This window comes from Chelonoidis abingdonii, chromosome 4 (genome assembly GCF_003597395.2).
Source record: "Chelonoidis abingdonii isolate Lonesome George chromosome 4, CheloAbing_2.0, whole genome shotgun sequence".
Lineage (NCBI taxonomy): Eukaryota > Metazoa > Chordata > Testudines > Testudinidae > Chelonoidis > Chelonoidis abingdonii.
The window spans coordinates 94,776,932-94,792,511 of record NC_133772.1 but is presented as its reverse complement, the minus strand read 5'-3'; the positions used below and the strand labels follow the sequence as shown (position 1 = coordinate 94,792,511).

Here is a 15,580-nt window from a genome sequence, read left to right as displayed (position 1 = left end):
ACAGGTTTTTCAAATGTCTCTTGTGCCACTTATTGCCAATACCTTTCTTTTCCTTTTGTTGAAGAGAATTGACTGTCATCTTAAATGATACCAGTGTCCTCCATAACTAATGTGAGGAACCTTGCTTCCTCCTGTCAGGCACCAAATATGCCTCCTCTGCAACTTATATTTAAAATGTATATAGCACTTTACATGCCCAGAAGTGCTTTGTAAACACTACGTCTCACAATAAGCCTGTGAAGTAGGAACTAGATCAGGGTGGGCAAACTTTTTGAGCCGAGGGCCACATCTGGGTGGGGAAACTGTATGAAAGGCAGGGGGTTGGTGCGCGGGAAAGAGTGTCGGGTGTAGGAGGGGGTGCGGTGTGCAGGAAGGGCTCAGGACAAGAGATTGGGGCAAAGGAGGGATGTGAGGTGTATGAGGGGGCTCAGGGCAGGGGGTTGGGGTGCGAGGTGCAGGTACGGGGCTTAGGGCAGGGAGTTGGGAGGTGGGATACAGGAGCGGTTCGGACTCCGGCCCCGCTTATCTCAAGTAGCTCCAGGATGGCAGCAGCAGGCACCGGGGCCAGGGCAGGCTCCCTACATGCCTGTCCTGTCCCCAGCCCCACGTCACTCCAGCTCCAGGAAGTGCTGCAGCGCCTGGGGGAGGGAGGGCATAGGGCTCTGCTTGCACTGCCTTTGCCGCACCTCCAGGGACCTCCCCTGAAGCTCCCATTGGCTGCGGTTCCCTATTTCCAGCCAATGGGAGCTGTAGAGGCAGTACCTGGAAGCAAGGGCAATGCACAGAGCCCTGTGCCCCCCAACCCAGGAGCCACAAGGACGTGGTACCAGTGGCACTGTGGGCTGGATCCAAAGCACTGAGGGGCCAGATTGGCCCGCAGGCCGTAGTTTGCTCACCCCTGGGCTAGATTCACAAAGGGATGTAGCTGCCTAATGGCCTCTTTAGGTAGCAAAGTCCAACATTTAAATACCACTGACATTCACAAAACCATTGCTCACCTGCTGCGTAGTCCCATAGGGGGCCTATATTCCCTAGGCACCTAGGTTTCTGCCAGTGGGCATGTGCAAAACTGCCTAAACCTCCTGGCACTAAGCTACTTGGACCCCTAGCTCACACCTCAGCTTTGACAGGATTCTTAAACGTAGGTATTCCTCCCCCATCTCAGTTGTGGGGCTGGATCTGGTAGGTATGCTCTGACTATGCCTAACCTTCAAAATAGATAGGTGGAGGTGAGAATTTTGAGGTTGGATGGTCTCCTAAGAGAGTCCCCTAACCACTATCTATAGCCTACTCTGGCTGTGTCTCTCTGTGTCTCCTGTTGAAGCTGTTCCACTTTGTATAAATGATTAAATATTCATTGGGTTAAAGCAGGGGTTGGCAACCTTTCAGAAGTGGTGTGCTGAGTCTTCATTTATTCACTCTAATTTAAGGTTTTGCATGCCAGTAATACATGTTAATGTTTTTAGAAGGTCTCTTTCTATAAGTCTATAATATATAACTAAACTATTGTTGTATGTAAAGTAAATAAGGTTTTTAAAATGTTTAAGAAGCTTCATTTAAAATTTAATTAAAATGCAGAGCTCTCCGGACTGGTGGCCAGGACCCAGGCAGTGTGAGTGCCACTGAAAATCAACTCGCATGCTGCCTTTCAGCATGCGTGCCATAGGTTGCCTACACCTAGGTTAAAGTGTGTATGTGAGAGATTGACTGTATAGCCCAGTGGTTAGGGCACTCACCTGAGATATGAGAGAACCATGTTTGAATACCCAGTTTGCCTGATTTGGAATAGGGACTTGAGTGGAGGTTGCCCATCTTCCAAGGGAGAGCCCTACCCCCCCAGGCTATTGGCTATTCTGGAGCAGGTCTATCTTAATTGCTCATCTCAGAGTGTTCCACTTTACGTAAAGAGTTAAATATTTTTTGGAGCAGAGACTTGAACCTCACTCTCCCACATCTCAGCTAAGGGTGCTAACCAGCATGCTGTGGAGTCAATTTCTCACTTTTTTCTTTCTCTCTTGCTCTCAGACCTAAGGACTGGTTAATTAACAAAGAGGAAGAGCTTCAACAAGCGAGATTGTGAGAACCCTACCCTAGGGTGGGCATGGATGATGTCCCTAGCCTCTGTTTGCCAGAAGCTGGGAATGGGCGACGGGATGGATCACTTGGTGATTACCTGTTCTGTTCATTACCTCTGAAGCACCTGGCATTGGCCGCTGTTGGAAGATAGGAAACTGGGCATAATGGACCTTTGGTCTGACCCAGGATAGCCATTCATATGTTCTTAGGATACCCAATAACTAGTGGTTAGGGCTCCGTCCTAGAAGTGGAGATGTGCGTTCAAGTCCCTGCTCCAAATCAGACAGAGTGTGGTTTTGAAAAACAGGTAGTCCAAATCTCAAGTGAGTGTCTTAACTGCTGGATTGTTGGCTATGATTGCAAGGAGGGGGTATCTGTCTCTTGGTTATTTTCAAAAGAAAGCACTGCCCTGCCTCAGATTAATGAGAGGTAAATGCCTAAACACCTTTATGGATCTAGGCCCTTCCGCTTTCCTCTGCATTCTCTTTCCTCTGCTCAGGCAGCTCCCCACTTAGCTTGCTGGCTTCTGTAAATCTCCTCCTTAGGTTCCTAACTCTCCCCAGACAGTGATGGAGAGCCTGGGTACCTAACTCAAGGCTATGAATTCCACTGGGCACCAGGGCACCTAGGAGTGAGGCACTGGAATGCCAAAGTCCTCTTTATGAATCTAGACATTGAATATGAAAGCCAAATCCAAATACTCTGGTTATATACTTAGATAATACTCTTTTGCTTCTCTCATGATTTAGAGGGATGAACTATGCTTGAGATGGCTCAAGGCTACAAAAATCTCACAGATCAACGTTGCTATTAGTCTATGCCAGGTTATGACAAAATCATCATTCTGTGTGTGAATTTGTCCTGTGTAATTATAAGTCTCAGATGTCAAAGTAAATAAGCTGACATATATAATGATTTAGTAGAGAGCTATGATGTTCCTAGTAATACTGTTGCACTCTCAAAAATACATTTCTAGTAATTTTTATGCAACAACTGAACATTATTATTGCGTCATTAAAATTAACATTATTTTCCTTCTCGTGGATCACATCGAAACGTTCATCCTAGTAGTATATGTACACCTCTACCCCGATATAACGTGACCTGTTATAACACAAATTCAGATATAACGTGGTAAAGCAGTGCTCCAGGGAGGGGGCGGGGGTGAGGCTGCGCACTCCAGGGGATCAAAGCAAGTTCAATAAAACACAGTTTCACCTATAACATGGTAAGATTTTTTGGTTCCCAAGGACAGCATTATATCAAGGTATAGGTGTACTAAGAACCACACAGAATAAAAGAAAAATCTTTCAGACATGGCTTAGCAGATGTATTTCCTATTACTACAGTTCTTAAATGCTCCAGTGTTCGTGCATTTGAAGAAACTCGGTAATATCACTATAACACTGGTTTTGGTTTGAGTTATTCCTTGTAAATGGAATATAATTAAAAAGCGTGATTACTTGTTTACCTCTTGAGAGGAAACATTTTGACTATTGGTGTCTCTTATGCCATTTATTCATATGTCTGGTTGGAGTAAAATATGGTTAAATGACCATGCTCTCTTTGTTTGTAGCCTTACTCTTCCTGAAAAACTGGAGTATATTGTTAGCAAGTATGCTGAACATTGTCATGACAAATGGGCCTGTGACAAGGTAGGGATTATTATAAAACTGACAATTGTCAGAAAAGGAAAATTAAAGAACACAGAGGGTTGAATACTGGAAATTTATCCAATTTATCAAAATGATAGGCTTGCCATTCATTAAGTGTACATTATACCAGAGCAGCACTTTCCTGGAGTGTCTACAGAGGTTGGTGGAAGAGACTTTTTACATTAATTTGAGAATTACACTTTTAAACAGTGTCCTGATTTTTTGGGGGGAGGGGGGAAAGAAGCATTGTTCTTTAAACAGACATGCCAGTCTCACACAGTTGCAGTTAGCTTTGATGCTGAGATTTATTTTATGTTGGTTGGAAGTTCTAAAGTCAAATAGATTCTATTGCAATAGCTTTGAAGTCGAAGAGTGGACCTGGGAAGCCCAATCTCCTTTATAGTTTTAAAAAGCATAGTTAGGCCCCTTCTTCCTTTCTAGATATATGTTAAAAAAAAAAAAAGTCTCTTAGGTGTTTTCATTCCCTCACCATTCTCCATGTGTGCCCTATCTTTGTGCTGGTTGTCTATTTCAGTGCTTGGCAAGAGTGGAATTTACAGAGGGCTGCAATTGTGGCATGAAATGTACGCAAATACCTTCAGGGTTGTCCTGAAGCTGTCATCTGGGATTTCAGATTCCACTATCTTTTTTAGTGTTCATTTGGGCAAAATTAAAGCTTAATCAGGTTCCTGGGTTTTCTATGAAATTATGTTAAATTTGTTAATATTATAGGAGATAAGTAACAAGTTCAGCCCTTTGTTTCCTAGTGTGAATTTCAAACCTCTTATTCTGGCAAGGAAAGACATTGGAAAAACTGAGTCTTTTATGGTCAAAATAACTAGCCATGACCCAAGGAAAATATCTGAAGTCTGTGTTTTAGGGAGTAAGCCTGCAAAATATAGAAGGAACATTGTATTCAGAATCCCTGGATAGAGACATTTTCCAGGTGTAATGCACAACCGTATGCCACGTATTAAAATGACTAATTCGTTTACGATTGCTCATTTACATTATTCATATAAGAAAAAAGTTTAAATAAAATATATTTTATGTTTTCAGAGTAATAGTGGATTTAAATATGGTGTTTCACTGGATGAAAATATGAAGACACATCCATTAATAAGGCCTTTCAAAACATTAACTGAAAAGGTAATTGACGAAAGCTTTAAGTTCTTTCTAGCATAAACCAGCATGGTTCTAGCACAATTTTAATTAATCCTTTTTAACAAACACATGAAATAGAGATAAGAGGTAGGGAGAGCCAAATCATACTGTATTTCAGTTAATGACAAGAATTGAAGGTTAGATCAACCTTTTGCTTTGTAATCTATGCAAGAAGTCTGGATTTGATTCCCAGTCTCTTTCTCTCACCGAGTAGAGCAACTGATGCTGGGAGTATTGTGGATGTATTGCTCTCAGCCCTTTGTGGAGGAGAGAACCCTTTTTATCCCTCCTCTGGCTGAGATAAAGGTATGACTGAAGATCTTTGAATAGAGATCTCTCCTCAGCCAAGGCAGATCACTACTCTGCTGAAAATGTGGAGGGTATAAAGGGAAATTCCTCTGCGGTAAAACATTTCTAACATTGTTTGTAGGTGAATTGTTTCTGTGAGTTTCTTGACCAGGAATGAGAGTCTTCTGGTGGGTAGGGCAGCGGACTAAGTCAGGACTGTTGGTTTCTATTGCATGCTCTTCTAGTGACTACCTGTGTGACTTTGGACAAGTCACTTAGCATTACCCCTTCTTTACCTCACCTTTCCCATTTGAGAAATGGGGACTACTACACTCACATGGGTGCTGAAGACTTAATTAGCTGAGGTTTGTAAAGCATTTTGAGATCCTTGGACAAACTGCACCAGAGAACTCTGAGGTATTATTATTATTTGCATTATTATTAAAGGATTTTAATATTTGTTATTCTGAAATCATTTATCTTTCTCATTTGAGGAGAAGATTTTTAATCACTTCTTACACAATGTGTTTACTTTATAAACATGCCATATCATGTATTTATTGATATATGGTAACTACTTCTAAGAGATGGATAATGAAACATTCAAATTTTCTTTTTGCCATAATGTTTCAGGTACAAAAGACCTTCTCATAAAAACAGCAAGATACATTCCCTGCCAATAAAATTTAATGGTGTTTTTATTTGTATCAAGGGGAGAATAGACCATTATGTTTTACATTAATACTATCTGGGAATCAAAAGTTGGTGGAAGAAGGGACTCTGGTGTTGACAAACACAAATGTGCACCATGTAGAGATTTCATTGCAGTAATAGCACCCCGGATTGGTAGATATTTTGTGTTAGAAGTACAGTATTATACATTTTCCTGATTGGTCAGAAAGACCAGTAAATAGTTTGCAAGCAGCTGCAAAATATAAATACCATTGTCTATTGCTTCAAAGTTCACTTGTACGCTGTGCTTAGTTTCTAATGCATTGTGCTGTGTCCTAGTAATAAGTGTCCCAAGGGAAAGAAGTAAGCAATATGACTATTTCTAAAACTACTTGGAAAAAAGAGCCAAATTCTGTTCTCAGTTCTATCTGTGCAAAATATGTTGATTTTAATTGGGCTTGTCCAGGTGTAATTGAGGGTGGAATATTTCTCCATAGGCTTTTGCTAGTTGCTTGTGAAACACTATATAATTATCTACTCATTTGTTTTTCTTTAAAGGAAAAAGAGATTTATCGTTGGCCTGCTAGAGAATCGCTTAAAACCATGTTAGCCATGGGATGGAGTCTAGAAAGGACCAAGGAAGGAGAAGCAATGGTACAGCAGCGTGAAAATGAAAAGCTACGCAGCATATCACAGTCTAGCCAAGTAAGGCAAAACTTCTTAAAACCACAGAAATCAATCAATTCTCTTGTTTACAGAGAATTGACCCTAACGCCGTATCATTTAAAAAGAAACTTGCCGCACTTAGTTTATTAGTATTACTGTCATTGTTGGTATTGTAGCAGCTCCTAGAGGCCCCATCTGAGATCAGAGACATGATGCTGTAAAAACACATAGTATCTCATGAAACAGTGTCTAGATAAATTTTATATCATGTCTTTGTGGGGTATTCTTGGAAATAGTTGTTTTTAAAAGATTGGGGAAGCTGGGTTAAAACTGTTGTTACAAGGGAACGGACCTTTCATATATGGGGGCTTGTAGTAGGTGATTAGAAGTGGCTAGTATGGTTCTGTTTGCTGAAGCCTAATTAGTTACACATTAGAATAACTATCTACAGTCACATACCATAGTGATAGATATCTTATAATTGCAAATAACAATTATAACTAAAAAGTGTTGAAAGGGCTGACCAAAATAAACAAGATAAGTGTGATAGGCATTACAAACCCTTTCAGACCCCAAAGGAGGGTCCTTATAGCTCTGAAACATACTATCCTAGCTTCCCTAACAAATGGAGGTGGCATCAATCTGATCACTGGGACAACAGAGCTCTAGGTGAAGGTAGGACTGAGGGAAGTTCCTTGCATGGCTCAGAAAACTTGAAAGGCACCTGAATCGCTTTGGAAGCTGATTCCCTATAACAAAGGCAGGTGGGCTGCACTGCTAAATAAAAGATGAGCCTATAAAGAGAAGGCAGTCTCTGAAGAAAGAATGCGCTCAGAAACAGTCTCCTTCCATATCCTTGGGAATCAAGCCTTTTTTATATTCAGCCTAGAGGCACTAGGTAGGGTATTTGAAATCTTTTGTTTAATATTAGTGAAACCTAATGACTATGATCTGTTTGAGAGGTTTTTTTCTCTTGTTTAAGCAAAAGGGCTTCTAGTACTTTGTGGTAGGGAACTGGAAATGGGCCAGGACCATATGAAATACATGAATATTGCAGTCTAATCCCTTAATTTTGTAGATCTTTGTGTTACCTTGCTTTAGGGGTTGCTTCTCAATTTTTCCTTAAATATGGTTTTTATTGTATTTTCTTATATACTACTTTATAGGACTGATAGATGCCTGTCTGTATACAGTAGAATTGGCTGCCATCAAATTTCATGTACATTTCTCAGATAAAGAACCTTAGAAATTAATCTCCAAAAGTTTATTTCACTTGCTGGTGCTCTAGCTCACTGATGACCTGGATTAGTGAGAAGCCTTGATTACATTTTCTTCACCTCTGCCTCATACTGTGTGGTGTGTGTCACAGAGTGGCAGTATCACACATACAATTGAACATGCTCAGAAGCTTATGAAGGGAAATTCGTAAGGAGCCTGCATCTGTATCATTGAAGACAGTGGAAATGTTTTCACTGACTGGTCAGTGGGACAAGACGAGGCCCAAGGAGATAGGCAGGTTATCTGTTTGTTGCAGCTAATCACCCTCTGATAGCCTTATCATGAAATGTGCATATATTTGTATACGTCATGTTAGAACTATTACAAGAAGAACAAGTTCTCTCTGAAAAAGTCTGTTTACATTTAACATAAATCCATATTATAACCTTTAATTGCATTTTTGAAAATACACAATATACATTACCAGCACTAGATAACATCACATAAATAGAAAACTGTTTCAAACAGCCATGTAAATAAGGGTCTGATCATGTAAAGAAAAATGGAAATGATTCAGCAGATCATTTAAGCACATGCATAAATTTAAGCATATGAATAGTGCCATTGATTTCAGTGTGACTGCTCACGCTTAACCATAATCATGTTCTTAATGGGTTTCCTGCATTGGGGCCTGATGAACAAAATGAGCATGTAAAGAATAAATATAAGTGTATTATAGCCTCTGTTGTTCGTTAAACATCCATTCATCTCTGAACAAAATATAAAGGCAAACATGACTCCTACCCAAAGGGCTTCAGAAATCTAAATAGTTTAATTCTAATTTTGTTGACAGTAGAAATGAAGTAAATAGTTTAAAAACCTCAATAACGCTTCCATATATTCCCAGGGAAATGGATACAGCCCAACACCACTTGATCTTTCTAATGTTGTACTCTCTAGGGAGCTCCAGGTATGTGTTAATATTCTCAGTGTATTCTGCAGAAAAAAATATGAAGTGACTTATCAATATGTAGGGTCACATCTTAAAAGGAATGTGTAATTGGTGTGCCTACAAAAACCTGCACTTGTGTGATTGCAAATGTGTATCTGTGTATATATATACTTACCCATTTTATGCACTTATGTGGGGTTTTATGGGTACATGTACATGTCTGTGAGTGCACTTGTTGCATGCTCTTATACAAATAGGTAGATACTGCATTTGTTCTCTGTTTTGCAGAGTCAGTTAACATGATTTCAAAATGAGACATCTGCTGTTTGTCCTGCTGACAGTGTTTCATATGCTAAGTGGTATCATCTGGCCTTCTAGAAAATATTATAATGTAAAGCCCCTAAGGGGACTGCAGGCAAAGCATTTTCAGTAACTGCCTCGTGTCTTAAGAACCTGTCTCTTGTCTTGGTTCTAAAGAGCCTGAATAAATTAATATTCCAGACATGTTCCAGAGCTCATGTAGTTTCCCAGGCATTTAATAAGAGAGTGAGATATGATTGAGGTATACCTTATAAAGGTTGCATTATTACTCCAAACAAGTTTACTGGGGGAAAAACACCCTATAAATGACACTACTTTTCTATGTGTTATGGTTTTAAGTACAGGTACATGCACCCAAATCATTGAAGGGGTCATTTTTACAAAACTAAATAAATAATGCAGTTCTGAATCAGAATGAAAATAAACAAATATTTAAAACAAATACTTTATCTCCTATAGATTCCATGCCTTCTCTCACATTCCCCAACCCGGATCAGATCATGGTGGGGTGTTGGCTTTCTCCTCTCCCAGTCCTGCTGCTTCTGACCCTCTTTCCTTCCCCTTTCCCATTCTTTCTCCTCTTTTAAACAGAATTGCTTCTTATTTTTGTCCTTTCCCCCTCCATGTTGTTGACACCTACCACTCAACTCTTCCCCATCTATCCTCCTCATTCTGATTTTTGACTCCTGGGTCTCTCTCTTTCTCTTGTCACAATCTCTTACTCTCATCCTTGGTGATTTCATCTTCCATGTTGATGACCCATCTAACCCCTTAGTTGCATGTTCCCTTGCTCTCACCTTTTTGAACTGCAGCTCTGGTTCAAGTCTCCCACTCACCAAAAGACACTTAACTTGGTCTTCATCAACCTCTGATCTCTCTCTCTCTCTCTCTCTCTCTCTCTCTCTCTCTGATCTCTCTGTTGATGAGTTCATCCTCTCTGATGATCACCCGATCTCTTTCAGCATCACCCATCAGTCCTCTCCCTGCTCCATGTCTCCAGTCCATCAGTATTGATGACTTCTCATTTGCTCTCACCTTTCTCATCCCTGTTTTCTTTTCCCTTTCTTCCGTTGATATGGTTGTTGATTCTCTCCATGATTTGCTCTCCTTCACCCTTGGCTTTTTGGCCCAGCTTTTCCATTGCCAGGTCTGCCAACCCTCAATCCTGATTCACGCCCAACATCTGCTTCCTGTGCTCCTGTTCTCATGTTGTGGAGCTGTAACCATGTCTGTTTGGTGTCCCCTCTAGTGGCACCTAGTACAGGTAGAGATTGAAAAGTCAGCTACAGTTTTAGCTCAAGCCATGTGGCTTTTAGCTCATGCAGTAAAGTCTGATGCATTTAGCTTCAGAGCTCCCAAGTTCGATCCTGGCTGCCGCCAACCAGGTGTTGTCAGATGCTACCGGTGTGGTGCTCGGCTCTGTTCAATGTTGATATCACTTGGCTGTGTGCGTGTGTTCCCTCTGTGTGCTGTCCCAGCTCTGCGCAGATAGCTGACCCAGCAGACCCGAAGAGAACCCCCAATGACCACAGACTCTAGTAAGGTACGAAGGCACGTTGGCCAGGTTTATTGTCTTATGGAGCACAATAATAGTTCCCTGTAGATTTTTACTCTAGTGCAAGGCATACTAAGAATATGTGCCCCCTGACAATGGACTCAGCTCAGTCAGTGGCGAGACTTTCCATTGCCCCCTCGGCTGGACAAAGACACCACCCCAGGGATGCATTCTTATACACAGGTACAAACAAATTACACATCACTCCTGACGTATGAGGTGCAACCCCTCTACACAGCAAGGTACAACCCTTCTAAGTAGTAAGGTGCCGCCTCTCACCTTGTACATGTTGGTTCGAACAAAACAACTCTATCCATCATATTACCCTTTTGCCCTGTTATTGGGATGGGTCAGCCTGTTCCTTGTTACCTGTTGGAATGTGCAAGTATGTGAATGTTCTGATATCTAGTGTTCAGTACCTTTTAGGTACGTATCTTCTTGCAGCATCAGCCCTTTCTTTGCCAGCTTCTGTGAGCAGGGCCTGCCTCTGGCTCACAGCTTAATTTTGCTTTATGTTAGCAAAGTCTTGACCATTACTTTAGTTCAGGCCTCAGGCCTCATACCGGACCTCTGATACCAAGGTTTATATCTTAGGGCCTCCTCTTACTACACCAGAGTCTGTGGGCCTAACTGAGCATCTCTGGCAGAAATCCTATGGCCTGGCTTATGTCCTCCATTACAAATCTGTTCTTTCTTCTTTGGTTCCATCATCTTCCTAGCTAAACAACCCTGCTCTTCCAACTTAATGGAATCCCATGTCCTCAGTCCCAGCCCCCGAACTCCCAGAACTCCACCTATGTGTGTGCTCTGGAGTCACAGGTTAACTCTCCCAGGACACATGATAGATGTAACACACAACACACACAGGGTTCTCTTTACTTAACAGCACAAGAGATGCAAAAACATTTAGAAAACAACAAACACTGTGAATACTATTCCTCTCATCCTGGCTCACCCTTCCCTTGGAAGTCCACAGGGGACCATCTGAGTTCAGGTAAGCAGAGTTAGCCCCAGCCTCTTCAGGCTCCTGTAGCAGCCTTCCTCCACTTGAGCTGGTGAAAATGGCCTTTTATAACCTTTTTAAAACCTTTGTCAGGTGACTTCTGGAATCAGACTCCTCAGGTGATCACAGATCCACACAGGACCTCATTGCTAGTTGCCTCTCCCTGGACAAACCAGTTCTCCTGAGCGGGAGCCAGCTTATTTTCTAAAGTGTTTATATTTGAATAGAAGATCATCCCATTTAACATTCCTCTATTGTCAGCCCTGTATTTCAGTCCCAACATGGAGGTAAAAAGATAACAGACAAGGCAATTAGCTCCCATAATCAGAGCGGAGTTTGTAGTTTGATGAAGATACATGCAGAGAGTTTATAATATCAAACAACGTTCATAAATTGTGGAGATAAATTCCTCAACTCATCACAGCTTCCATGACTTTCCTCTCCTGGTTCTCCTCCTAACTCCTGCCTCGCTCCTTGAACTTGTTCTTCTGGCAATCCTCCTCATTCCTCCTCCAACTTTTCAGTAGATATTATAGGACGCTGGCCTTTGTCCCTTTCTCTTCTCTCTCTGCCCCTTAGCTCTGGGTAATCTTATTCACAGACACAAATTAATTAACATTTCTGTGCTGAATACTCACAGAGCTACATCTTTATTCTAGGTGTGACTCCATCTGCCCAAGCTAAAATCTTAGACTCTCTGACATCTTCTTGTGGCTGTTGAGCCATCAGCTCAAGCTTAATGTGGCTAAGACAGATCTCTTAATCTTTCCCCCAAAACCCTCCCTTCATCTTCTTTCTCAGTCACTGTGGACAGCACCGCCATCCTGCCTAACACTCAGGCCTTTAACCTGGGTATTATCTTTAAATTTGACGTCTCTGGAGGTCCCCACATCCAGACTGTGTCTACAGCTTGCTGATTCTTCCTTCATGCCATCTCTAAGATATGGCCTTTCCTATCCATTCACGCAGCTATAACTGTTGTCTGGGGTCTCATGTCTTGAATACTGGAGCATAATTTTCTGTGGCCTTGACAAATGCAGTGTTGTGCCACTCTATCCACTCAGCATGCTGCTACAAAGATCATTTTCTTAGCCTATTGCTTTGATCATGTCATTCCTCAATTTGCACCATCTGCAGGCTCCCTCTTCTCTTTTGCATCAAATATAAGCTTCTTCTTAAAGTGATGTCCCGGTGGGTGCTCCACTCTAGGTGTCGGTGTATCCCTGCACTGGAGATTGGAGATTTTTTGCAGCAGTACTCGGTCGGGGGAAGGGTGCGCACAGGAGTTGTCTCGTGCAGCTGTTGGCACTTCCTGTAGCACGCACCCCCGACCATCTCCTCAGTTCCTTCTCAACCGTCTTCAGCTGGAGACGGAGCTCCGCAACAGTATTCTCCTTGATTCTTTCTGGAAAAAAAAAAGTTATAAGTTACATAGGAACTTCTTGTTAGTCTATACTTAGTTACGTAGTTTTGTTAGATCCTCTTAGAGGTTTTTCTTCAACCAAAAAAAATTCTTTACTTAGTTCTCCATTTAGGAATAGCTCTATGGTTTACCACTTCAATTAACTCGCACCCTCATCTATCAAGAGCAGAGGAGAGGCTTAACTGAAGTCACGCTGGGCTCAACAGGGTTTAAAAAATGTGACTGCTGCCGTGAACTGATGCCAGTCTCTGATGGCCATGCATCCTGCATCCGTTGTCTGGGAGAAACTCATATCTTCTGGAAATGCATACACTGCAGCAAAGTCAAGAGCAAGATGTGATAGAGATCTCCATTTGAAAATGCTTCTGATGGAGAAATCCCTCCAACCTCCACAAGAGACATCCTCCAGGGAGTCTCATAAACTGAGATCCCTATGCGATGATACGGCTCCAACTTCCAAAACTATCTGGAAATGAGCTTTGAGCTCTCCAACAAGGGACTTTCACAAAAAGAGAGCTTCCCCAGTGAGGTCTTTACCCTCAGTGCTCCACTCATCCAGAGGGAGCACTTATGAGGCACTGGACTCCTCCGGCACCATTCCTCAGCAGACCTCTGCCCAGCCTCATTGCGTGGCATGTGAGTTGAGACAGTCAAGTCTCCTCCACGGCACCAACTACCCTGGTGCGGCGTGGAACACAGGCAGTGGCACCATGATCAATGCTGCTGCCACCGGTTCCAGACTTGATGTCAGCTAACGAGCTGAATCTGGCACCAGTCAGCACTCCAACAGTTGACTGCAACCCCAAGGTGGGACCAGCGCAACTCCTACATCATACTGACATAGCAGTTTCTTCTGTACTGCAGTCATCACTGCTCAGCACTGAACACTCCCCAAGCTACATAGTACAGTACTATCCTTCATCTCCTGCAGCAATCTCCATGCATATTGGCGAGGAAATATACATGCTTGACAACCGCTTCTCATCTCAACATTCATCCTCATCACATATGAGACCTACATGGAACGCTATGAAGCCTAAGCCTCATCTGAGCATTCACAGCCCTGGTATACACAGCACTGGCCTTTCCCATTATCACCTTACCCCATGGAGTGGCCATAATAGGGTCCTTGGGCCACATACCAGAACCCATATCCTGCCCCCCTTTCCCCAGCCAGAAGAGGATTCAGAGCGCATCTATCCTTACCACTCAGAGAAACCTCTGACCCCCCTGAGACAGAGATAGAAGAGGAAGAGATACTATCACAGGCAGACCTGGATGATTCACCACCTGCCCCGTGCTCATCTTCAGCACCAGGGGAAGTGGTGACTCTATCTACCACGACAGCACCAGATGACCTGAAACAGTTCCAAGAACTCATCAAAAGAGTAGTAAACAGCCAAGAAATTGCCTTACATGAGGTGCAGGAGAAACAATGTAAGTTAAAAATCTTACAGCCAGCATCATCGGCCAAACTCGCCTCCCCGTGGATGAGGCTATAAGGGAGCCTGCGGAGGCAATATGGCAAACACCAGCATTGGCACCACCTACCAACAAAAGGTCTGATAGGAAATACTTCATTCCAGCCAAAGGCATGGAATGTTTGTTTTCACACCCTCAAGCCTGCTTTCTGGTAGTAGAGGCTGCCAATCAGCAAAATAAACAGCCTCATTTCCACTCCATACCACAAGATAAAGAACACAAGAGACTGGACCTCTTTGGGTGTTAAGTTTACTCATCAGCCACCCTTCTGCTCAGAGTTCCCTACTATTCTGCTCTACTAGCAAATTATGATACTCTAACTATAGTAAAATACAAGAGCTCATGGAAGACCTCCCCGAGCACAAACGTCCTCAACTCAACACCATTATTAATGAGGGTCAGATAATAGCCGGCACAACACTGCAAGCCTCAATGGATGTAGCAGACACAGCTTCCCAAACAACCCCAAAAGCTGTGATTATGAGAAGAGCATCATGGTTGCAAACTTTGGGAATTCCGAAAGAACTACTGCTAAAAGTGGAGAACCTTCCCTTCAGTAGGGATAAACTATTCTCATCTCAAACAGACAACATACTCCATACCATGAAGGACTCCTGAGCGACGCTTTGTACACTCGGCATATACTCACTGCCTGACAAACACCAATGCTTTACACCGTACCAAATGTCATGAGACACCTGGTTTAACCATCAACAACCACGATACTTTGCTCAGAACAGACCTAAACAACGGGCTCAGAGATGATGCTCTCTACAGAACCATGCCTCGTCCAACCATCCATCTACATCTAAGCCACAGTTTTGAAGTATTGGTCAAGGGTATGCATGACCTCCCCAGACCTCTAACGCCAACAGATACCCCATCCCACAACTTTGGTCACCGCTTATGCCCATTTTACCATGCCTGGGTTGTGATAACCACACATCAGTGGGTATTGGAGATCATACAATCTGGCTACGCCATCCCTTTCACAACCATCCCCCCGACCCTGCCCCCTTCCCTGTCCCTCCTCAGGGGCCCCTCTCACAAGCACCTTCTGAAACAGGAAATAGGCCACCTCCTACTGCTGGGTGCTGTAGAACTA

The 15,580-nt window shown here is 42.7% G+C and overlaps 1 protein-coding gene across 1 annotated transcript in view; it reads left to right on the top strand.

Annotated features, from left to right (window-relative positions):
- The window catches only part of RYR3 (ryanodine receptor 3), a 663,207-nt gene that overhangs the window by 453,445 nt on the left and 194,182 nt on the right, over positions 1-15,580 (top strand). The window contains 4 exon segments of the mRNA XM_075065483.1: positions 3,653-3,731; positions 4,791-4,880; positions 6,414-6,560; positions 8,647-8,709. Of these exon segments, the coding sequence (XP_074921584.1) occupies positions 3,653-3,731; positions 4,791-4,880; positions 6,414-6,560; positions 8,647-8,709 (379 nt within the window).